General features: G+C 50.5%; 2 protein-coding genes and 1 long non-coding RNA gene across 4 annotated transcripts; 1 reads left to right on the forward strand and 2 right to left on the reverse strand.

Annotated features, from left to right (window-relative positions):
• Nucleotides 1–2,975: 2,975 nt before the first annotated feature.
• Nucleotides 2,976–8,995, reverse strand: Pcolce (procollagen C-endopeptidase enhancer). Of its 2 annotated transcripts, XM_035443405.1 has the most exons (10): nucleotides 8,799–8,995; nucleotides 7,943–8,051; nucleotides 6,531–6,789; nucleotides 6,254–6,328; nucleotides 5,608–5,732; nucleotides 4,943–5,079; nucleotides 4,363–4,643; nucleotides 3,577–3,654; nucleotides 3,309–3,479; nucleotides 2,976–3,193 (listed from the first exon to the last, which is right to left on the reverse strand). In XM_035443405.1, exons 1-10 carry the CDS (start codon nucleotides 8,888–8,890, stop codon nucleotides 3,039–3,041), a joined length of 1,482 nt encoding a protein of 493 aa, XP_035299296.1. In that variant the 5' UTR covers nucleotides 8,891–8,995; the 3' UTR covers nucleotides 2,976–3,038. The 2 variants fall into 2 exon arrangements, with proteins under 2 accessions (XP_035299296.1, XP_027272044.1); XM_027416243.2 differs by lacking the exon at nucleotides 6,254–6,328 and having other exon boundaries at nucleotides 8,799–8,992.
• Nucleotides 8,996–10,351: 1,356 nt separating this feature from the next.
• Nucleotides 10,352–20,808, reverse strand: Fbxo24 (F-box protein 24). The gene is made up of 10 exons (XM_027416242.2): nucleotides 20,695–20,808; nucleotides 20,343–20,435; nucleotides 20,069–20,252; nucleotides 18,001–18,239; nucleotides 17,427–17,661; nucleotides 15,581–15,739; nucleotides 14,916–15,037; nucleotides 14,593–14,724; nucleotides 11,342–11,512; nucleotides 10,352–10,747 (listed from the first exon to the last, which is right to left on the reverse strand). The coding sequence occupies exons 1-10, from the start codon at nucleotides 20,764–20,766 to the stop codon at nucleotides 10,385–10,387; spliced, it is 1,770 nt and encodes a 589-aa protein (XP_027272043.1). The 5' UTR covers nucleotides 20,767–20,808; the 3' UTR covers nucleotides 10,352–10,384.
• Nucleotides 11,442–23,436, forward strand: LOC103160709. The gene is made up of 4 exons (XR_003485381.2): nucleotides 11,442–11,549; nucleotides 17,376–17,538; nucleotides 20,095–20,196; nucleotides 22,984–23,436. It is a non-coding gene; the product is annotated as an uncharacterized LOC103160709 (long non-coding RNA).
• The last annotated feature ends 152 nt before the right edge of the window (nucleotides 23,437–23,588 follow it).

Consider the following 23,588-nt stretch of genomic DNA (forward strand, 5'->3'; position numbering starts at 1 on the left):
TGGGTCCCACAGCCCCGGCCCGGGCTCCCAAGGCCCCGCCCCCAAACCGCACCGCAGCGGCCACGCCCACCGGGCTGAAATCTGGCCCGCCCATTGGTTTCCCAATCCGGGTCTTCTGGCATGGTGCGGTAAGCCCCGCCCCTTCCGGGCGTTCCCGCTCCGGTCTCCTGGCGGACTCCGTCCTCTTGAGTCCTCCTGATCTCCAGGCCACCGGGTTGCGTCTCCGACCCGTTGCCTTAAGCTCGGCCTGTGCCCTCTCCACCACTCCGCCTCCGAATGGCCGCTCGTCCTCCGATAGTCACCGGGTAGTCAAAGTTTCCTCCAGGCTAAGGGCCCCATCTTCCCGAAAGTTTCTCAATGCAGTTCCGCCGTACGGCCTCTCTCATTGGTCGATGCTGTCTCGCTTCCGCCCAACTGTGTGCTGATTGGTGCTCTTCAAAGACCCACCCCTCTCCTCTCGGCGTTAGTGATTGGCTGGTCTTGGGTAAGTATTGTACGAGTTCCGCCGTGGCCTGGTAGTAACGCGGAGAGGCTGGCTGTTCTTTCTGAGCGCAGAAGACGCAGGTTCGGTTCCAGCATTCACTTAGTGGCTCATAACCACATATAACTCCAGTTTCATGGGACCCGACGCCTCATCTGACGTCTGCCTGTACGTGGTTCAATACACGCAGACAAAGCACTCGATGTACATGAATTAATCTTTAAAAAGTTCTGTTTTTGTTTTCTTCTCCATGTTTGCCTGCACGCCAGAAGAGGGCATCATTGTGGATGCCCTCATTGTGGATACCATCTCATTGTGGATGGTGTGTGGTTGCTGGGAATCGAACTCCGGACTTCTGGAAGACCAGCTGATGCTCTTAACCTCTGAGTCATCTCTTGAACCCTAATAAAAGACTTTTTAAATAAGAGGGGCTTAGAGGCCCTGACCCTATAAGGTAGATAATAATTGCTAGATAGAGACATTTTCTTCCTTGGGATAACCACTATTAAGTTTTCTACGCTCTTGGAAGCAACCCTAATAAAACTGGTTCACCAAAAAACCAAAACAAGAACCACCAAGAAGTCAGGAGAAATACCTGGGAAGGTAGTCCCCCATTCCTGTGGTAGAAGTACACAGGTAGTTTTGAAGGCTGTCCTGAAACTCACTGTGTAGACGGGGCATGCTTTAAACTCAGAGATCCACCTGCTTCTGCCCCGAGTCCTGGGATTAAAAGTGTTCATTACCATGGCCCAGCCCTTCTAACTTGTTTCTTGTTGTTTTTAAATTTACAGAAGACCTCTGTGGGGGATGGATTTTAATTTATTTATTTTTATTTTATGTGCATTGATGTTGGGACCCCTGGAACTGGAATCACAGACAGCTGTGAGCTGCCATATGGGTGCTGGGAATTGAACCCCGGGTCCTTTGGAAGAGCAGCTAGTACTATTAACTGCTGAGCTATCTTTCCAGCCCACTGCTAACTTCTTAAAGCGTGACATTCAATCTTATATAGTTAAGATTTGGCCTCCAACTACTATGTAGCCCAGGCTGGCCTTGAAATCATGCTTATCTTGCCTCCACCTCCCAAGTATTGTGATTACAGGCAGTACACATTCAGCTTCTAGTTGGGATTGCTGGGGGGGGGACAGACAGGGGGAGAAACAGGGAGGAGATAGAGAAACAGAGAGGAGAGAAGGAGCGATGAGAGAGAGAGAGAGAGAGAGAGAGAGAGAGAGAGAGAGAGAGAGAGAGAGAGGAGACTGAGTTATTGGCGCTTTGCCTGCATGTATGTCTGTGACCACTCTCATGCTGTTGTTGCCTGCAGAGGCCAAGAGAGGGCATTGGATGTCCTGGAACTGTTACAGAGCCACCATGTGGGTGCTAAGAACCAAACCCGGCTCTGGAAGAGCAGTCAGTACTCTAACCACTTAGCCATCGTCCCAGTCCTACACACTCAGCTTCTACTTTGTATTCTTTATTTTATATGTGATGTGTGTACATAGTATGGTGTCCAGAAGTCAACAGTGAGTGTTTTCTTAAGTTGCTCTTCACATTATTACTTATTTTTACGTAATACTTATATTTTTATTTTTGGTGCATTATGTATGTTTGTGGGGTTCATCACACAGTGCATGTGTAGAAGTCAGAGAACAGCTTGTTGAAGTTCATACTTCATATGGGCTCTATGGATGGGATTCGGATCACTAGGCATAAGGGCAAGTGCCTTTAGCCCTGCAACCATCTGGTCACTCAACCTTGTTTGAAAATAGGGTCTCTCACTGCAGTTGAAGCTCGTTGGGCTAGATTGGCTAGCCAGCAAGTCTCATGGGTCCTCTTACCTCTGCCTGCCCAGAACTGGGGTTACAGGTACACCCTGTCATGCCTAGTTACTTCATGGGTGCTGGGAATCACCATGTGAGCACTTTACTAAAGCTACTTCTCCACCCCCTAATTTACTTCCCTTTGTAAGTTAAACTAAAGTGTGTGTGTGTGTGTGTGTGTGTGTGTGTGTGTGTGTGTGTGTGACAATGCATTTGTTGAGGACAGAGGACAACTTGCAGGAGTTGGTTCTCTCCTTTTACCATGTGGATCCCAGGGATTGAATTGAGGTCTTTAGGTAGCAGGTACCTCTACCCACTGAGCCAGCTTGCCTGCCCTTAGTATGTGTTCTTTTGTTTGTTTTTGAGACAGATTTCTCTGTGTAGCTCTGGCTGTCCTGGAACTTGCTCTGTAGACCAGGCTGGCCTTGAACTCAGAGATCTGCCTGCCTCTACCTCTTAAGGGCTGGGATCAAAGGGATGCACCACCACCACCGCCTAGCTTCTACCATATGTAATTAAAAGAGTATTCTGAAGGCTGAAGATATAGTGGTGTCTTCAGTTGTAGAGTACTTGCCTACCTTGTGTAAGCCTGAGTTCATCCTCAAAGGAAAAAGTGTTCTGAAATGCAAGATGCACCCCCCCCCACAGCCATAGAACTGATATATGATCCCCTCCTGAGTTAGGAACATTTATTTGGATGAGAGCACCATACACGGAGGCTGCATCTGGCTAGGACCTCAGGCAGCTGGCCTAGGTTGGGAGGGACACTTCCTTTTCCTTAGGTTATTGAGGATCTGGTCCTGGTTGGGCTTGTAAGGAACCAGGAAGCTCTCTGGAGGAAGGATGGGGCCTCTGTTTTCTTCCACCTGACCCATCAACAGATAGCTGGCTCCTGGAGAGGGAATTGAGAGCTCAAGTTAGTGAGACCTTGTGACACATTGATCAGATCTTGCACCTTCATGACTACAGTGTGCTCAGTACCCATCCCCATTTCCCATGCCCCCTACCTTTCTTCATGGGGGGCATCTGCCTGCAGGGCACATAGAGTTTCAGAGAGGTGTCAGTGGGTGGAGAGGGCAGGTCTAGTCCTCCGCTTTTGTAAACACCAAGGAGACTGATGGTGACAGTGAGTCCCTCCCCTGGGCCTCGGACCATGGTCTTCACTGTTCCAGTCACCACTATGGAAGGGTGGGGGTAAGAGATAAGAGTCCAGTGGCTAAGGCTGGACTTGGATGAGGGCATGGGGAGTTGGGAGGGCAGGATGGAGAGTCTTACCTAGACTACTGGCACAAAAGTTGCTCTGCAAGGTGCCTAGCCGCTTGTACTGCTTTGGACAGGTGGCACTGGGTGGATCTAGGAGAGACAGTGCTGCTTTGGAGGACAGGCAGGACCACTTGCCTTGCATCAGCCTATTTGTTCCTTTATTTGCAGTGCTAGGAATGGAGCCAGAGTCTGATGTGTGCTAGGCAGGTGCCCTATGGCTGAGCCACACCCTTCCACCTTCCCTGGAGGATTCTAGGCAAGCACCTTGCCACTGAGTCGTACTTCAGATCCTCACTAGAGGATTCTGGGACAGACATTCTACAGCTGAGCAGTACTTACAGCCCCTTTTTGTGAGAATATTAGGAAAGATCTACCACTGTGCCATGCCTTCAGCCCTCATTGGAAGATTGTATGCAAGCCCTACCCTAGCTAGTCACATCTGAAATTGCAACAGCCATATAGATGGAAACTCAGAGCTTCGTACAGCAGTGCTTCCCAGCACGAGTTCCAGACACTGACAGGAGGCAGGCATCAATGAGTGTGGAATGACTGAATGACTGAATGAATGCTGAACCAAGGAAGAACTTGGTGCTCCCTTTCGTCCATGCCCCTTCCACTTTTTTTTTTTTTTAATTTTATCTATGTGGGTGTTTTGCCTGCATGTATGATGTTACTGATGGTTGTGAGCTGCCATGTGAGTGCTGGGAATCAAACCTGGATCCTCTGGAAGAGCAGCCAGTGGCTCTCTTAACCACTGAGCCATCTCTCCAGCCCCTTCGTCCACCTTTTCACACTCACCCGGGGCCACTGGAGTCTCCTGGGTATCAGGAGAAACCTCAGGTTTCTCTGCAGGTTGGAATTTAGGTTTGCTGGGTGGTTTGACTTTGGGCCCAGTTCCTGTCTTTGGGTCAGAGCGGGACTGGGGACCAAGCTGCACATCCTCCCCTGGGCTTGGAGCTAGCTCCTTTTCCACGGCATCCCGAGGCAGGGTCTTGTAGGAGGCTGAGAAGCCATCTGCGGTGACACTGAGATCCGATACAAATTGGACCAAGAGCTCATTCCCTTCGGAAGAGATGGGGCTGCAATGGGCAGAGGAGAATTGGTTGAGATGTTAAGGAAGACTGTTCTGTGTGCTCTGTTCTGTCCCCAGTGGCCAACCTTAAACTAGTCCTCTGAAACCCCAGTGCCCTTGAGGCTCTGTAGACCCCAGAAGATACACTAAACCATTGCCGGCTCCTATACTTGTTCAGAACAAAGGTTTGGAGCCCTGGAGCTGAGATTTTGCCTGGTCAGCCCAACCTTGCACGGCCTTGACAACTATTCACATAGGGGTGAGGAGTTGGCCCCAACAGTGCCCAGCCAAGGGTCCAGCCCTCACCTAGGGGCCTTGTCTCCGCAAAATTTCCCCAGCCTCTTCGAGTCATCACTCACAGCACCATTGAACACGCTGACAGAGTCATATCGGCAGTACGTGTCAGGCTCCACATCGAACTTCCCAAAGGTTAGCATGATCACCTGGTAGAGGCATTGGCTGCGTAGCAGGACAGGCCAAGGTGGACGGAATACTGCCCTGCACCTCTTGAGCCCCAGGAGTACTTGGTAGTAGTACCAATAGTGAGTCCCCTTGTTCCCTCTTTAACATTTTCACTTTTCACACTGCTAGCCTAAGGGACACACACACACACACACACACACACACACACACACACACACACACACACACACCCCTGTACCCTACAGGGAGCATCCTTTGACCTGGTGGTCAAGGTCAAGTGCATCTTAGCTCACTCTCAATGGATAGAACTCCACCCCATGAGTACAACACACAGTTCCTATCAGGACCCTGAACTTCCCTCCCCTAAGGCCAGTAGTTGCTCTTCTGTCATTTTTGCTTGCATGTAAGCTGGTATGGGTCTGGTTTTGGTCTCTACCAGGGCAAGCTCAGGGATCAGGACACAGATGTTCAATACAGTTGTGCTGCCTGTCTGCTTTAAGGATGCTGCCTGGGTACCTGGTGGGTAGCCTAGACAAGAGGGTCAGTACCTGGTCTGAGGGTGCAATGATGTGCCAGGAACAGCTGATGCCTGGGGGGTAATCCGACTCAGGCCAATTGGGCGTGGTCAGGGTTCCCTGGGCCTTCTCCATCCGCCCCCCGCAAAACTGGTGCTCTGAGAAGGGGAGAGAGGGACCGGGTGGGGGGCGGTGGAGACCCTCTATCAGCTAGAGTAGAGAGCTCTAGACTGGGAGCTGGCAGGCAGCTAGGAAGTCTGGGTCTCGAGATGAGGGAACAAGAAAGGGTAACAGTAAAGGGGGCAGGTCAGCAAATGGCTGGGAAGACAGGGCTGGGGCGCCCAACAGACATCCCTTCTGGTCCCTCCCCACCCACCGCCACACCATGCCTCTTCCCCTGGGAGATCCCATCTCTCCATCCCGGCCTAGCAGAAGAATCCTCTTAAGCAGGCTAGAGAGCTCTCATGTTGGGAGGGTGACCTCCTCTCTGATGAGGTCTCTGCCTAAAACAGTCCAGAGATACTTGTGCTGCCGGGAGGGGGTGATGGGACCGCAATCGGGATCCCAGAGCTGGGTATAGGGGGCTCCAGAGGAGGCAATCCTAGCCCCCCAGCTTCAGGGTTTCCCCTTACTCCTGTCAGAGGAGCCCGATTGCGGAGGGGGGCGGGCAGTTACTCACCGTCCCAGTAACCCCAGGCCGCCCATTCCACCCGTGGGTCCATGACCCATTTCCGCCTCGCACCTGGGGGAGGCCCTGGAAGAGGGGTAGGTGGGATCGGGAGGGGGAGAGAAGACCAGGAGGAGGGACTGAAGGGGCAGTTAGTGAGAAGAAAGGGAGTAAAGAGGGCCCTAACTCTTGGGAATAATCTGGGGAGGGTCGAGGTTAGGGCAGGGGTGGGGACCTGAACCGGGGTGGGGCGAGGAGAGGAGGAAGAGGAGGCAAGGAGGATGCTCACCAGTGCCTGAGGTGGCTCGACCGCTGTACCAGAGCAGGAAGCCTCGTCCCCCAGTGCCCTCGTCCGTTGTCATCCTTAAAGTCACCTGGTTGCCAGGGGCGACTACAGGCGCAGGCCTGAAGGTGCCACAGAAGCGTCCAAGTCGCTGGCCCGAGGTCCCAGACCCAGCAAAGACCTCTAGAGCGTCATAGCGGCAGGAAGGGTGGAGCTCCATATCAAAGACTCGGAAGGACAGGGACACAGTCTGGCCCTCAGGCACCTGATAAAAGGGGAATAGGGAACCCACAAAATCAGGCCCCAAACAACCCTAACAGTGGGCATAACTCCCTTGCCCAAGTACTTCCTAGAGAAATAGCCATAACTGGAAAGGCCCCTGGCCAGTGCAACACAGAGGGTCTAGGCTCTACTCCCGGCTTGTGGTCTCTGGAGGGAGAGAACAGGGGCAAATTAGAGGTAGAGACTCAACATTTGTTACCATTAAAAAAAAGAAAGGAAGAAAAGAAAAAAAAAAGGAAGACTTAAACTAGGATTTATGGTGCTGAATCAGGATTGCCTCAGAGTTCAAGCAAGGCCAGCTTAAAATACACATCGAGACCCTGCTTCGAAAAACAAAGAATTGAGGCTCAGCACCCTGAGAGCATGTCTGTGATCCCAGCTCTTTTGAAAAGGAAGTCGGAGGATCAAAAATGCAAGGCCCATAATTTACATAGATCCTGTCTCAGAAATAAAAGGTGAAGGGGCTTGGGGAGACGGCTCAGTGGGTAACAGTGCTTGCTCAAGTTCAAATCCCCAGAGCCCATATAAGAGGCCACATTTAAAAGTCTCCACACGGGGCTGGAGAGATGGCTCAGCAGTTAAGAGCACTGCTCTTCCAGGGGTCCTGAGTTCAATTCCCAGCAACCACATGGAGACTCACGACCATCTGTAATGAGATCTGATGCCCTCTTCTGGCCTGCAGGCATACATTCAGACAGAACACTGTATACATAATAAATAAATAAATCTTTAAAAGTCTCCACACATGCTTGTAACCCTAGCAGAGACAGGAGGGTCACTGGGGTTTGCTGACCTCTAGATTTAGAGACTTTGTCTCAAGGAAATAGGGTGGAGAGTGGTAGAACTCTGAAACACCCAACCTCTACACACACAATGCATGAGTGTACACACACACACACACACACGCACACACACACACGCACACGCACGCACGCACGCACGCGCGCGCACGCGCTCGGGTGTAAGTCAGGATTTGTCAGAGCATGTTACTGTGGAGCCTGACACCCTTGTGACCAATGGGGAGAAGAGGGTTTCCCAGACTCAGGTGATGGTAGAGAGGGTACCCTGAGCTGTCAGGGTTTTTCCAGTGAGACTGATGAAAGGCAATGAGGGCCAGAGGTGGCCTTCTTTCTCACCGTGATTGTCCAGATGCACTTCTTATTTGGGGGGTAGAGGTTGGGGAAACCCTCACTTGCCACGTAACCCGACTCTCCCGTCACGTCCCCTCCACACAGGAACACGGGTCTGGAGGACAGAAGGGGTGTCAGGCAGAGCCACTGGAGAGAGGGTCATCAGAATGTGAAACCCCAGGCAATAGAGGAGGATGTGCTGGAAAAGCCTCAGCCTGCGAGGCAGGAACTCCCATCCAAGGACCAGGGGAAGTGGGGCTAGGCAACGGGACCATCTCTCCAGCCCCTAGAGGCTCCACCCCCATGGCCGACAGGAATTCCCGGAATCCTCCTCAGTCCCCTAGCTTTCTCTACCCCCCTCCTTGCCCTGCCAGGCAGTCAAGGACAGGAGCCGCCTAACTACTTCCAGATGTGACAAGCCATGAGGCCATGAGGGGGAAGGGGCAAGAGAGATGCAGGGAGCAACAGTGGACATACACAGTTAGGGGCTCCCACCTTTTCCCTGCTCCGGGTTCCAGCTATAAGGACCATTATCTGACTTTCTGCTTGCTGCCCTTCCCCCAATCTCATTTCCTGAATGTCAGTCAAAAGACAAGTTCAAGGTTTTGGAAAGGCATGGCTCTGGGTGGAAAGGGAGATTTAGGGCAGAAGAACAGTCATAAAGGAGCGGAAACAGTGGTAGTCTGCAGACCAGCATGGCTTTGCAGCAGACAGGGAGAACAAGAGTCTTAGGAGGAAGATGGTCAATGTGAAGGGGTTGCTAGCAGGAGAGAGCTCGCAAGACCCACAGGCACAGCCCTCCCAGGAGCCACAAGCTCTTTGAAGCTCCCTCTGGAAGCCATCTGAAAGACATGAGACCTACCTGGTGTAGTTGGGGGTCTGGCCTCGGGCAAGAGGCAGTACCCAGGCCACAAGGAATGGCCCCAGGAGGGAGGTTAGGACAGCAGGCAGCATTGTGTGGGGGGAAAGTGCTGGAAGCAGCAGCTGAGTTTAGCAGCAGCAGCAGCAGCAGCAGCAGCAGCAGCAGCAGCAGCAGGATAATCAGTACCAGATGAGGCAGCCCTGGGTGTGTGGGCGTGGGGACTGGCCAACTGGGCGGGCAGCAGGGGAGGCGGGACAGGGAGACAGTTGGGACAGTGGTGAGTCCCTGCAGGGGCCTCTCTAGGTCTTGGACATACATTGACTGACTAAAGGATGCTGGGAGAAACAAGGGGCAGGGAGAACATCATCTCTGTCAGATGACGTCATCTGCAACCCTGTCCTGATTGCAGTCTGGTCTCTCCTGGAGACTTCTGGGAGCAGACTGGACCTCTTCACCTGTTGCTTTCTCAGCATCAAGAGAACGTCCTTCTTGAGTCATTGGCCATCCACTGTCCCACTGCACATTTCTGGATAGTTTCGTTGGTACTTAAGACAGTCTTGCCATGAAGTCCTGGCTAGCCGGAACTTTTGATCCTCCTGCCTCAGCTTCCCAAGTGCTGGGATTCCAGGCCTGCACCCCTTACCGGGAATCTTCTGCACAGCTTATGGCTTTCCCTTTAACACTGGACCAGATCAGGTGGAGGCAGGAACATCCTGACCCCTTATTTTCTCTTCCAACTATTTTAAGGTGCTGGAGAAGGGCTAAGGGAAACGTGGACTATCCCTTTCCCTGGGCGAAGAGGGGACAGAGCAGAAGGTAAGGGAACAGACAGGAGAGGCTGGGCTTAGAAAACAACAGACAGAGAACAGGGTGCTGAGTTCAGAGGAGTCAGGGCTAGGGGTAAGGTACTTCCAGAAGTAGAGGTAAAGATTAGATTCTGGGACTGATCCAGGTATGAGGGCGGCACACCACACCTGTAATCCTAGCACTCTGGATATGGAGTCAGGATGATTAAAGGGCAGCCTGGGTCACACAGCGAGGCTCTGTCACAAACAAAATGAGCAGGCTCCAGTTAAGGTTCCAGACCCAGCGCAGGCTCCAAACTGGGAAAATAAGCTTTGTCAACGGAGTTATTCCACAAGACCAGGCCCAACCTCCACATCAGAAAGACAAAGTGAGCTTTCTGGAGTGGGTTGGGTATTGGCACTTCTCAGTAAATCAACAGCTTGGGCTCTTTCTGTCCTACTTCTCTCACCAGCCAGGGCACCCTCCATCCCTTGTCCCTTGTCTCCCATAAGGCCCCAGGGTTTCAAAACAGGCCTTCCTTTAGCCTTTTATTCTATTGTCCATCAAATTTCTTGTCCATGATAGTCAGGTTGGGGGCTCCTCCTGGGCAGCCCCCCTGAACATTAAAAAAAATTTCCTACCCTACCCTGGCATGTCCAGCACTACTCCACACAACTCACCCCCCCACTCCCACCCCACCACCATGTACACACAATCTTGTTTGCCACTCCATCTCTCCTTAGCCCTCAGCCCAAGCCCAGGGCCTCATTTCCTTCAGGAATAAAGGCTAGGAGGCAGGGTCAGCTCTCAGGGGTTGAGGTGCCCGGGCCACTCCCGCTAGGAGTCTTCTGCAGCATGTCCAGTGCCTCCCAGAAGAAATCTCTCTGGGCTGCCATCAAGGGCATCCAGCCCACAATCTCCTTCATCTTCGCCATTCGATCCTGCAACGTGGGGCAACTGTGGATCTGGCTGAGGTATTCCTCACAGGCCTGGGCTGTTCCCCCAGGGTCTTGGGGGGCTCCAGCCCCCTGGGTAGGTTCAGGGCTTCCCCCCACCCTGCCGGCCGGCAGGTCTCGATAGACTGGGCATTGTTCGATGTCGTGGCTGGACAGCATATAGAGACACTCTCTGGTGGAGCAGAGGGAGCAGGCACACAAGGGGACCTTAGAGGAGAGAAGGGGTGGGGCTGAGGGAGGCTTAACACTGCAAGGGGCTTCCAGGAAGCCAGCTAAGCCTGATGCTATGTTGATCCCTCTCAGACAGGCCCTGAACCAGCAAGAGAGCTTCAGCTTGCTATGTTCCAGGACCATGTGAACTTGGATAAAGCCAGCAGGGTCAGCTAAGGAGAGAGCAGGGAGCAGTGTGGGGGGCAAGAAAGGAAGATTTCCTGGTACAGGGGAAATGAAACCAATGGGTCCCTTGCAGGGGTCCCAGGAATAAGCTGGGCATGGTGGCACAGGAGCGCCAGGAAAATTTAGAGTTGAAGGCAGGCCTGGGCCACACAGTGAGAATCTAAAAGGTAGTCCAGTAAGATAGCTCACCTTGCTGCCAAGCCTGGTGACCAACATCAAGGAAGGAGAAAACGACTTTGACACTGGTCCTCTGCCCTCCCCAGGCACATTGTGCCAGAGCCCTCCCAAATACAATTTAGAAAGGTTTTGAGAGAGGGGAGGGAAGTCCTGGCTATAGTCCTAAGGGTCACCTGGCTCTATTGCTCTACCCTCCCTGTGTATCCACTTGCTTGACCCTGCTCTGACCTTGATATGTAGCTTGACGAAGGAGGCACTCCCCTTGGGCCAGCCAGGAAGGCGGCCTCCAGCCCCACAGCCGCACCCCAGCAGCTCCTTGTTGAAATCCGAGGTCTGACTCAGCACCAAGGAATGGTTGAGGCCACACCACAGGGCAATGGGACGCTGTAGATAACGAACCTGAGGACAGACAGACAACACGGCCAGGCGCTTTAAGGTGGGAATACTAAAGGACTGTCGGGGGAGGGGAGTGTCCAGTATAGAGAAGGTTGACTGGAAGGCTTGCGGCAAAGTGTAGTCTTGGGAGTTGGAAGAAAACAGGGTCCTGTTCCAGGTTTTCTGCCCTGCTCTGCAAGCTGGCAGCGATCTGTCCCTTCCTGTGGCCACAAAGCCCACAAAGACTGAATATATGATTTCTGGTACTTGGTAAAAACTGTTTGTCTCCTCAGGAAATATGCTCTTCCTTAAAGACAAGATCTGATGCCCTCTTCTGGCTTCCCTGGGTACCTGCACACATGTTTGTATGGACACACATGTGTATTCTTGCAGGAGCAATACATACACAGTAAAATAAGTAAATAAATAAATCTTTAATTAAAAAAAAAACAGCAAGTAACAATTGAGAAGTCAGCCAGGCATGGGGAAACAGGAGGATTAAGTGAGTTCCAGTCCAAGCCAGGCTACATACCGAGAGTTTGTCTCAAAAAAGTTTTTGGGCTGGAGAGATGGCTCAGAGATTAAGAGCACTGACTGCTCTTCCAGAGGGCTGGGGTTCAAATCCCAGCACCCACATGACAGAGAGCTCACAACGTCTGTAACTCCATTTCCAGGGGATCTACACCTTCACACAGACAGACATGCAGGCAAAACACCATTGAACATAAAAATAAATCAATCATTAAAAATGTTTTTGTTTGTTTAGTTTTTTTATTACATTTGTTTGTGTGTGATGCAGGTGTGCACAGCACACTTGTGAAGGGCAGAGGACAGCTTGTGCACACCAGTTCTCTCCTTCCAGCACGCTGGTACTGTGAACCTTTTCCAGCTCTGTTTATTGTGGGATAGGGTCATGTGCTGGTGTGGATGAGAGTGGGCTCATATATTTCAGTGCTTAGTCACCAGGAAGTTTGTTGCTGAGGGTGGGCTTTGAGCTTTCAAAAGTCCATGCCAGGCCTATTGTCTCCCCTCTTCCCTCTCTTCCCTCTCTCTTTCTGTCTCTCCTATATCTGCCTGCTGGCTGTGGATCAGGAGGAAAGTTCTCAGCTACTGCTCCAGCACCATGCCCATCTGCCTACCATCATGATGGTCATGGACTGATCCTCCAAAATTAAAGGCTTTCCTTTATAAGAGTTGCCTTGGAGCCAGGTGGTAGTGTTGTATTTTAATCCCAGCACTTGGGAGGCAGAGGCAGTTGGATCTCTGTGAGTTTGAGGCCAGCCTGGTCTACATGGAAAGTTCCAGGACAGGCTCCAAAAGCTACAGAGAAACCCTGTCTCAAAAAAAACAAAACAAAACAAAACAAAACAAAACCAAAAAGGTAGAAGAAAAGAAAAAAAGAGTTGCCTTGGCTTGGTGGTGGTGCACACCTTTAATCCCAGCATTTGAGAGACAGTGGTAGGTAGGTCTCTGAGTTCAAAGTCAGTCTTGTCTATAGAGCAAGTTCCAAGACAGCTGTGGCTACATAGAGAAACCCTGTCCTGAATAAATAATAAATAAATAAATAAATAAATAAATAAAGTTGCCTTAGTCATGGTGTCTCTTCACAGCAATAGAACAGTAACTAAGACAGGACACATGTAGCCCAGGCTGGCCTAGAACTCACTCTGTAGCTGAGGATGACCTTCAACTCCTGATCTTCCTTTCTCCACACATCAATCTCTGGGATTAGAGGCATATACCACCATGTCTGGTTTTTGTAGTGCCGGGGATGAAACTCAGGGTCTCATGCATGCCAGGCAAGCATTCTACCAACTAAACCCTATCCCTGACTCAAGGACATCTCTTCACTCCTCTGTGAAAATGATGGCTAAATACTGCCTACATCTGCCACTCTGTCTCGGGTTTGTTTGTTTCCTTGGTGTGTGTGGGGGGGTAGGGGGTTCAAGACAGGGTTTCTCTGTGTAGTCCTGGCTTTCCTGGAACTTTCTCTCATCTGCATCTTCCTCTTCTACTTTTTTTTTTCTACTAGGGATTCCATTTAGAATCTTGTATGTGCTAAGCAAGTGCTCTTCCACTGGGATATATCTAGTCCATCTGGCCAATCTTTTAAAAAAATAATTTAACTTTATTTTATGTGTATTGGTGTGAAGGTTTCAGATCCCCAGGAACTGGAGTTACAGAGTTCTGAGCTACCGGGTCCTCTGGAAGAGCTGCCCATGATCTCCAGCCCCCCTGGCCAGTCTTTTTACTGTCTTATGTGTAAGCTTCATCACTGCCCTTGTCCTTATTACACCGAATGCCTTTCTCTATTCTCACCTGAATCCCCTCAAACCCACAGGCCCTGCTACCATCTTACCTTTTAAAAAAATGTATGCATTTAGGGAATGTGCATTCATGCATGTGGCTATTGAGGCCAGAGATCAATGCTAAGTATCTTCCTCATTTGAGACAGGGTTTCTCTGTGTAGCCTTGACTGTCCTGGAACTCACTCTGTAGACCAGGCTAGCCTCAAACTCACAGAGATCCACCTGCCTCTGCCTCCTGAGTGCCGGGATTAAAGGCATGCACCACCACCACCACCACCACCCAGCCTACCTTATTTATTTATTTATTTATTTTTGAGGCAGGGTCTCCCAACTGCACGTGGAGCTCACCAGTTGACTAGCCTGGCTGATGAGCGAGTCTCTAAGATCCTTTGGGCTCCCCTTCCCCGCTTCCTGTGCTGGCACCGTAGGCACTCACAGCTATGACCAGCTTTTTACATGGGTACTGGCGATCTGAGTTCAGGTCCTTATGTTCACATGACAAGCATTTTGCTCTCTGAGCCCTCTTCTCAGGCTGCATCTCACCTTTTCTAGTACTTCAGCACACCCAGGTTCCCAGCCTACTCCATCACTGAATTCCTTCTGCACACACAGTGTGCACTGCACAGAACAGACCTTCTGGGGCCAGCCCTGGGTAAGACCAGCAGCTGCAGCACGAGTGTTAATATGATGGCTTAGCCTAGCCTAGGGGAGGGAAAGTGGTTTCTAGGAAACATGGAAAAGTAGCTAGGTACGGGGTTAGGAGATTGGATGAGTGTTGCCAGGAAACAGTCTCACCTGTGTGGGTTCCCCTCGGTCCATTTTGTCTCCGGTTCCCAACTGCCCATATCTGTTATTTCCCTGCATAAAGATCCGGCCAAATTCATCCACAAGGCCAAGGTGATTATAGCCAAGAGCACAAAATAGGACCTAGGGAGATTAAGACAGCAAGAGCATGTGAACACTCTGTTCCCAGGAAACTCAGCTCCAAAACTGTTCTCATCTGACCTCCTCTCCCCGAGTCGCTCTGTCCACCCAGATCCATCCCTCCAGCCCCTCCAGCCCAGTCCTCTGCTCCGCACCTTGCCAACTGCCCACCGCCCTCCACACCGGCGTCCTACCTTGGCAGGCAGGGCGAGAGCAAGTGGCATCTGGTGGTCCAGAGGGTCAAAGGCTTGAAGAGTCCCAAAGAGATCACGATACACCCCTGGGGTGTGCACCTCAAAATACACTCCCCCCTGGTCTGGGGGGTCAGGAGCCCTCAGCTCGGCAGCTTTGGGCACCCATTTCCTAGGGACAATGCCCCACCTGTGATGGTAAAAGCTTTCAGAGATTGTAGGGAGTCTCATAGATCAACACTCTTGGCTCCAACAGCTGGGAACCTAGCCATATTCACCAGCATGCCTAAGGAGTGTCAGTGTGTGGAAGGATCTGCCCAAGGTTGGATCTGCCCAAAATGTTTAAATTTTTCAATGTGTGTGTGTGTGAGAGAGAGAGGCGGGGGGGGTGATATGTATGTATGGCATTGACATGTATGTGCCACAGCATACATATCAAAGTCAGAGGACAACCTCAGGTGTTGGTGTGTGCCTTCCACCTTGTTTGAGGCAGGGTCTCTTGCTGTTCTGATGGCAGACTGGCTGGCCCACAGGGAACCCCTTCTCTGCCTTTGGGATTGCACACGTGTGGCTGGCCCAGTGCTATGTGGGTCCTGGAGACTTAAACTTATTATCCCCAGCCTTACACAACTAGTACTTTTACCCCAATCCTGGGAGGTGCTTCTTACCCGTGATATAGAGGGTGCTGCTCTGGTTAGAAGCCATGCAGGTCACACGAAGGTGAGGCAGGCATCGAGACACCTTCCTGAGGGCCAGCTGTACTGTGTAGGAGCGTGGCTGGTCCAGCTGGGTCTCATTCACTATCAAGGAGTAGATTTTTCCTTCGTCTGGTGAGATGAAGGGAAGCATGGAATTCCATGGAGAAAAGGATTAATAATACCCAGATTAACATCCCGAGGGACACTCAACAGAAACATTTACTGCCCTAGAGTATTAATAAAAAGGTAGAGGCCCAATGAGATGGCTACATGTGTAAAAGCACATATAGTGCAAGCCTGACAACCTGCTGAAACCCATAGCAGAGAGAGAAAATGACTCCCACAAGTTGTCCTCTGAACTTCTCTCTCTCTCTCTCCTCCTCCTCCTCCTCCTCTCTCCTCCCTCTCCTCTCCTCTCTCTCTCTCTCTGAGGGGATAAAGTACAGTGACACATGCTTTTCATTTCAGCACTTAGGAGGCAGAGGCAGACAGACCTCTGTGAGTTAAAGGACTGTGTGGTTGGTCTACATAGTAAGTTCCAGGTCAGCCAGGACTGAACTACATAGTGAGGCTCTGTCTCAACAACAAAAATAAAATAAGAAAGAAAGAGTGCCAAGCTGTGGTGGCGCACACCTTTAATCCCAGCACTTGGGAGGCAGAGGCAGGTGGATGTCTGAGTTTGAGGCCAACCTGGTCTACAGAGAGTTTTCTAGGATACCCAGGGCTACACAGAGAAACCCTGTCTCAAAAAAATTTTTTTTAAAAAAGAAAGGAAAAGGGAGAGAGAGAGAGAGAGAGAGAGAGAGAGAGAGAGAGAGAGAGAGAGAATGACTTCCAGCCCCCAGCCCTCAACCCTCAAAACAAAACAGAGGTACTTCAGCATGAAAGACCAGTGGAGAGCAAACCTAGTGATTAGATGTTGCAGACTCTTAATTTGAGTGTTGGGAAGAATGAAGCCTGGGCATTTGGGTTCCCGCCTGGCATTCGGAAGTCCACAGGGTCTCTGTCTTAAGGAGGGTGCAGTCAATTATAGAGGACAATGGAGAAGTGAGGAGGGGCAATTTGGGGTATAAAGTGAAGTGCCTGGCATGCAGATTAGGAGGGGATTAGATTTTAGAAATCGGATATTCACTGGAGCCGTGATTTCCAAACAGCTTAAGAAATTGTTGCAATAGTGTGGGCTCCCATGCCACAGTACATGTGCAGGAGGCAGACGAGATCCTGGTGTTGGTCCTCACCAACTACCTTGTTTGAGTTGGAGTCTCACAACCACTACACATGCCAGACTAGCTGGCCTGCGGGCTTCTGGGCGTCTTCTGTCTCCATCTTGAATCTCACCATACAAGTGCTAGGATTGCCGACTTGCACTACCATGTGTAGCCTTTATGTTGGTTCTGGGAATTCAAGCTCACATCCCTATGCTTGTTGCAGCAAGTCTTTTACCCTCTGTACCATCTACTCTGCACTCCGATCTTATGTAGACTAGCCACAAGTTCTCTATGTAGCTTAAGAATAACCTTGAACTCAGGATTCTCCTGCCTCCACCTGCAAACACCGGAACTATAGGCATGTATCACTATCACCACTGTATGTGGTGCCCGGACTTGAACCTGTGCGTCATGAAGATTGATCCACACCCCCGGCCTGAGAAGGACCTTTATCTGAAATTCTATGCAGAATTCTAGAACTTTTGTGGTTGAGAGCTGGAGCTTGAGAAGGTAGAACCCTCTCTGACAGACCCCTCTCTTCCTCTCCCCTGGAGCAGCTCCTGAAGAATCTGCTAGACATTTGCAAACCACTGCTTTGTGGGTCACACCTGTGAGGAGCAGTAGAGCCCGCTGTGTCTCCTGGCCAACCAGCACGATCTGCTTGAAGCTCATGGAGTGGTGGAATGTCATCTTGAAGACCCGCTGCCCACTGGACTGCAGGTAGACCTCTACACAGTCACAGGCCCGGCTGTCAGTGGTGCCCACTACTGGTGGCTGCTCCCGAGTGGCCAAAACATAGAGGTATTTACGGTAAACTGTGTCACATCTTGGGTCGGAGGCAAACTGTGGAACAGGATGAGGCTGTCTGGGATCTGGAGACTCTGAATGGGATAAGGCTAGAGCAAGTGGGTCATGGGATAGGAAATGAGGCAGAGTTGGGTCCAGGGCTAAGAAATTAGAGCTTATTTAGGATTGGTGATCTAACTCAGTGATAGAATGCTTGCCTAGCATGTATGAGGTCCTAGGTTCAATTTCCAGCACCAAAACCACAAGCTAATGACAGAGAAACGGATTGCTTTCAGGTTCCCTAAGAGAGGGCACATGTCCTGACCTCCCTCCCTAAGGGAGAGACCACTCAGGACCACTGAGGTGGGTTCTCAGTACCCAGAATTCCCTACTCACATCCTTAGCACCTCGACATAACACCACATAGCGGCAGGCCCGCTTCCACTGGATCTGGCCAAGGGTGGAGGACACCAGAGCATTTTTGAGGAAGAAGAGGGTCCCCACATAGTCAAGAATGAACACATGGTCCTTTGTGGGTAAGAAGCGCCGGTAGCCATGGGCTAGCATGGGGGCCACACTCTTGCTGAGACATCGGCGCCGTCCTCCGAATGCCTGGAAATACAGGCCCTTTGTATCTGAAGACCAGAAGGAAATGGTTTCAAGGCTGAGGCGACTTGAGTGGCAAGAGTCAGAGCTAGGATGAGCTAGGATGATTTTTCTCCAGACACCCTGGTATTTAGCTTTTTTTTTTTTTTTTCCATCCCCAGGATTAGGGATCATACTCCTTCCTGGGCAACACAGAAAACTTGGTTCATGCCTTACATCTGTCCCAGCATCCCACGGCCATACATGTGCTTCTCAGTAGCAAATCTTTATAAGAATAAATATAGAGACAAAGTAGAAAGGAGAGAGAAATGGCTAAGAAAGGCCAGGCATCTCCTGTAGCCTTTGCTGTGGCTGTTTCTCTATGTATGTGTGGCAGATATAGAGGTAGCACCTTTCTGAAGTGGTGTGTCTGCATCACCGCTCTCAAGCTGGGGTGATTATGTCCCTCAGGGACACTGGTTGTCATAACTGGGGATTGGCACTGCTACCTGTCTTACAAGAAATAGGACAGCCTCCACAACAGAGAATTATTTCATCTCTGGCTGGAGAGATGGTTCAGTGGTTAAGTTCTTGCCTTGCAAGCATGAGGAACAGAGTTGAGAAATAAATACTGGGTGAGCTTCTTGGCCTGCCTGTAATTCTCGTCTCGGAAGTGGGAACACTCAAAGCAAGCTAGCTAGTGAGACTACTTCTCAGTGCAACTGAGAGACTCAGCTTCCTTGAATACAGTGGAAGGGTGATTGATGGTGATTCCTGATAGCAACCTTGGTCTCTACATGCACATACTCCAATGTGCATGTGTCTACACACATGCAAACACGCATACATACACATACACCGTGCACATAAACATGAACAAAAAGAGAATTACTTCATCTCAGCTGTTACAAGGCCACAAAAAGGTGGGGACATGGCTAAATGTGTAAAGTATTTGTTGTGTAGGATGAGGAACCGACTTCAGAGCCCTGGCACCCATGGAAAAGCTGGAAGGGAATGTTTTTAACGATAGCATGCACTCATTTCGGGGAAGGGAGAGACAGAAGGATCTCCAAGGCATGCTGGCCATCCTGTCTAGTCATGGCAAGCTCAAGGTTCAGTGAGAGCCTGATTAAAAACATAAGCCAGGGCTGGAGATGGCTCGGTGGTGAAGAGCACTGGCTGCTCTTTCAGAGGACCTGGGTTTGGTTCCCAGTATCCATGTGGCAGTCCAGGTCCAGATGATCTGATGCCCCCTTCTGGCCTATACTGGCACTGCATGCATGTTGAGCACAGACATACATGTAGGCAAAACACCACCCATACACATAAAATAAAAATAAATATTAAAAAAATAAGGTGGAAAGGGACAGAGGAAGCCAACCAATGTCAACCTCTGGCCTTCACATGTGACTGCACTAGCTGGTGCTACACACACACACACACACACACACACACACACACTCTCTCTCTCTCTCTCTCTCTCTCTCTCACACACACACACACACACACACACACACACACACACCACACACACACACACACCACATGCAAAAGCTGACAAAGTTAACTCTGACTTAAAAGAGGGAGAAACTCCAGGTCTGGGGAGTAGGGGTGTCTCTAGGGTAAGATCTGGAAAGACTTAGCACATGCAGGGAGACCTGGCTGAAATGGTGCTAGAGCTGTGAATTGGGTATCTGCCAGAGGTGGCTGGAGCACCTTGGAAGAAGTACTCCATGGCGTGTGTTTGAGTGGGACAAGTGTCTTCTAGAGAAAAGGCTGCCAGGGGTACAAAGATTACCAGGTAATTTGACAGAGAAGGAAGTTCCCAGAATAAGGAAGGACAGAGGCTAGGAGAAGTTGTTACTGAGGGGAAGTGTACAATTAAGAATGGCAGCTCTTTTCCAGGGCCGGGCACCAGCGCGGTGGTCACGAATGCGTGGAGTGAGCCTTCGACAGATGCGTCTCCATACGCCCTCAGCATCACACACTTCATGGAAGTAGTGGCAGGTCTGGCCTAAAGCGACAACATCTTTGACTGGGAGGAATGAGACAATGTGCTCCACCTGTGGAGGAGCAGGAGGGAGGGGATGGGGGAGTCACAGCTGCACCTCAGCCCTGTACTCACCACCCCCACCAAACCCCTAAAGACTCACCAGCTCTGGGGGGAACAACTGAACAGAAATAGGGTCCCTTCTCTCCTTTTCATCCCCAGCCTCCAGACTACAGGAAGGGCAGCCGCGCTTTACCTGCCAGAGGATAAAGGGTTTCTGTGGGGTCACACCTGTTTTTCTTCTCTGCTGTCAAACTGTTTTGCTTTGTTTTTGTAAACTCCTGCCTTGGGGCTCATCCAACTCCAACTCTATGCTAGCAAATCCAGCCGTCCCATTTCTCGGCAGGGCCTCAGGCTCTCACCCCTCCCTTGCTGGCCTTATGACTTGACCTGTGCCCAGATTTCTTGCTGCCAGTCAACTCCCTGCCCTTCCCTTGCCTTGCCACCTCCCTCACCCTGAGCCCCTCCTCCTGTCTGCACAGCCTGGTCAATTTTTGCAGCTTCTGTCTCCGACTTCTTCTCACCATCCTGACTGTCCCTTCCCTGCTCCTGCCCTCATCTCTCCAGGCCCCTTGGCTCCCCAGGCCCCAGGCCCCCGTCCCCGCTGCCTTTCCCACACCATGTCCCCAGTCTGGGCTTGGGGGACCTCGAGGGCCCCTCTATCATCTAGGCCCCACCCCCATGGAGTCTGGGGCACATAAACCTTTTTGTGACCTCACTGTCCAGCGACTGTGACCTATTCTCCTTAATCTAATCCCAGAGCTAGCTTCTGGGTTCTAGCTCAGATCCAGTGACCAGGTGACTCATGGGATACATGTTTTACTGGAGACAAAAAGAGTGAATTATTGGCAGGTGGTAAGTCCTCCCCTCTTAGGGAGCAGTAGTAGATTTTCTCACTCCTGGGTAGTCCTCAGTCTCCGGGGATTTGTAGCTCAAGAGTACAAAGCCAGAAGGACTAGATGTGAGCTTAGTGGGCAGAGTGCTTGCTTATCATGCATAAAGCTGGGTTTGATCCCCAGCACCAGATAAAACACAATATGGCAGTGCACACTTGCAATCCCAGCACTCAGGAAGTGGAAACAGGAGCATCAGGAAGGAGTTCAAGGTCATTATTGGCTACATAATGAGTTTGAGGCCAGCCTGCATTACTGCATTATATGCTACAGTGTCTTAAAAAAGAGGAGGAGGAGGGATGGACAATGACAAGGAGAAAAGGGGATCTAACTAACTGCTCACAAAAGCAAGATGCAAGTGAGAACAATGGCACACCAATTCTTTACAAGTTCATTGAAAACAAGTCCCAAGTCACATGCTGCTTTCTGGGTGACTGGTGGCATCATTTTGAGTGCAAAGGACAAGCTATTAAGGTAGGGGAAGGGAGAATTTTCTTCTGGAACTTAGGGCATCTTGTAGAGCCTAAACACTTGGCTTTTTCTGTGGAGTGACTTTGTCCAGGAGAAACAACAGATGAGGTTGCATCTGGTAGGTAGGAAGGTCTACACCAATAACTGTAAGGAATATGGCTTTTCTGGGAGCACAAAGGGATTTAATTCTGTTAGGAAACCAGTGCATAATTGCCTAGCAGATCCATTCACTGCTGTAGCCAGATGTTCATCACCCACACCAGCTCCCTTATCTGTGGTAACTGGGAAATACAGTTCACCTGAGGGCATCTACTTAATGTGTGCATGGCCTTCTGTTCCAACACCGGCTTTCTTTTTGGGTGTGTGTGGGTTGAAACAGGGTTTCTCCGTGTAGCCCTGGCTGTCCTGGAACTCGCTCTGTAGACCAGGCTGGCCTCGATTTCACAGAGATCCACCTGCCTCTGCCTCCCGAGTGCTGGGATTAAAGGTGTGGGCCATCAAGTCCAGCTATTATTTGAACATTTGCTTAGATTGTGTGTTTGCCTGCATTTGTGTGTACCATATACATGCCTGGATCCCATGGAATTGGCAGTTTCAGATGGCTGTGAACTGCCTTGTGAGTGCTAGGAACAAAACCTGGGTCCCCTATAAGAGCAGCCAGTGTGCTGGGCATTGGTGGCACACGCCTTTAATCCCAGCACTCGGGAGGCAGAGGCAGGTGGATCTCTGTGAGTTTGAGACCAGCCTGGTCTCCAGAGCCAGTGCCAGGATAGGCTCCAAAGCTACACAGAGAAACCCTGTCTGGAAAAACAAAAACAACAACAAAAAAGCAGCCAGTGCTCAGCCTCTGAGCCACCTCTCTCCAACCCCTTAAGACTTAATTTCTTTTTAATGGTGTGTGTGTGTGTGTGTGTGTGTGTGTGTGTGTGTGTGTGTGTGTGTAGGAATGTGAGTGCAGTGCCTGTGGTGGCCAGAAGAGGGCATTGGGATTCCCCTTCCCATCACCCCCAATTATGAGCCACTCTATTGGTGCTTCAAGCAGAGCGTCTTCTGCAAAAGCAGTTTGCACTCTTAACCAGTTAAACTCTCTCCCAAATTGTAAGTTAACAAATGTTTAAGCATATTAGCATAACAGGTGTGATTTATGAGACAGCAACTTCAGCTGTTGGTGGTCAGGTAACACAGGAAGCTGACTTAGGGTCTTGCGTCACAGCAAAGGAATTTTTGCATGATGGTGCACACCTGTAATCCCAGTACTTGAGAGGGAGGCAGTGACAGGAGGAGCTCAAGGTCATTTTTAGCTACATAACCAGCTGGAGGCTTGCCAGGGCTGTATGAGACCTTGTCTCAAGAAGCCAGTCTCCCTCTCTCCTTTAAAAGGTCACCATGCCACCCAGATTGAGAAAAAGACGGAAATTCCAGGACCATGTGAGCCATAGCTATATCCACATTGGTAAGTACTGGAAGTGCCCAGGAGGGGAAAGAGGACGCTGGTGGCACGCCTCCTCACAGCTTCAACTTGGACAGAGTCATCCAGGTGACTCTGGGAAAGCTGGTGTGAGCCGGTGCCCCTTAAAGAGGAGCCTGAGCTTCAAACTGTCAACCTCAATAAACTGTGGACACTCATCACAGCTGGTAATGCCGCCAAAAAACAAGACTGGAGCTGCTCCTGTCACTGATGCAGTGGGATACTACAGAGTTCTGCGGATGAGAAAACTGGCTAAGCAACAGAAGAGCTGATGACATTAAGGGTGGAGGAGGTGTCTGTTTCCTATTGGCTTGGAGCCCCACAGGGAGTCATTAAATGCGAACATTCTTTAAAAAGTAAATAAACCTCCAAAAAAAAAAAAGTATTCTTTTACTAAACTTCTCCCATTTGGGACCACTTTCTGTATTCCATTTCACCTCAAGAAGTAAAAACTATTAAAAAAAAATTTAGTTTTGAGACAGAGGGTCTCATGTTCCAGGCTGCCCTGGAACTGACC

The sequence above is a fragment of the Cricetulus griseus genome, chromosome 4, assembly GCF_003668045.3.
Source record: "Cricetulus griseus strain 17A/GY chromosome 4, alternate assembly CriGri-PICRH-1.0, whole genome shotgun sequence".
Taxonomy (NCBI): domain Eukaryota; kingdom Metazoa; phylum Chordata; class Mammalia; order Rodentia; family Cricetidae; genus Cricetulus; species Cricetulus griseus.

Coding starts and splice junctions, on each gene's coding strand:
- Fbxo24 (XM_027416242.2), bottom strand. CDS start 20,766: ATGGTGAGAAGAAGTCGGAGACAGAAGCTGCAAAAATTGACCAGGCTG. Junction 17,662..18,000: donor TATGTCGAGGTGCTAAGGAT/GTGAGTAGGGAA, acceptor CCTGTTCCACAG/TTTGCCTCCGACCCAAGATG. Junction 11,513..14,592: donor ACCGAGGGGAACCCACACAG/GTGAGACTGTTT, acceptor GTCTGTCCTCAG/GTTCGTTATCTACAGCGTCC.
- Pcolce (XM_035443405.1), bottom strand. CDS start 8,890: ATGCTGCCTGCTGTCCTAACCTCCCTCCTGGGGCCATTCCTTGTGGCC. Junction 5,080..5,607: donor TCATTGCACCCTCAGACCAG/GTACTGACCCTC, acceptor TGCCTCTACCAG/GTGATCATGCTAACCTTTGG. Junction 3,480..3,576: donor CTTTTGTGCCAGTAGTCTAG/GTAAGACTCTCC, acceptor ACCCTTCCATAG/TGGTGACTGGAACAGTGAAG.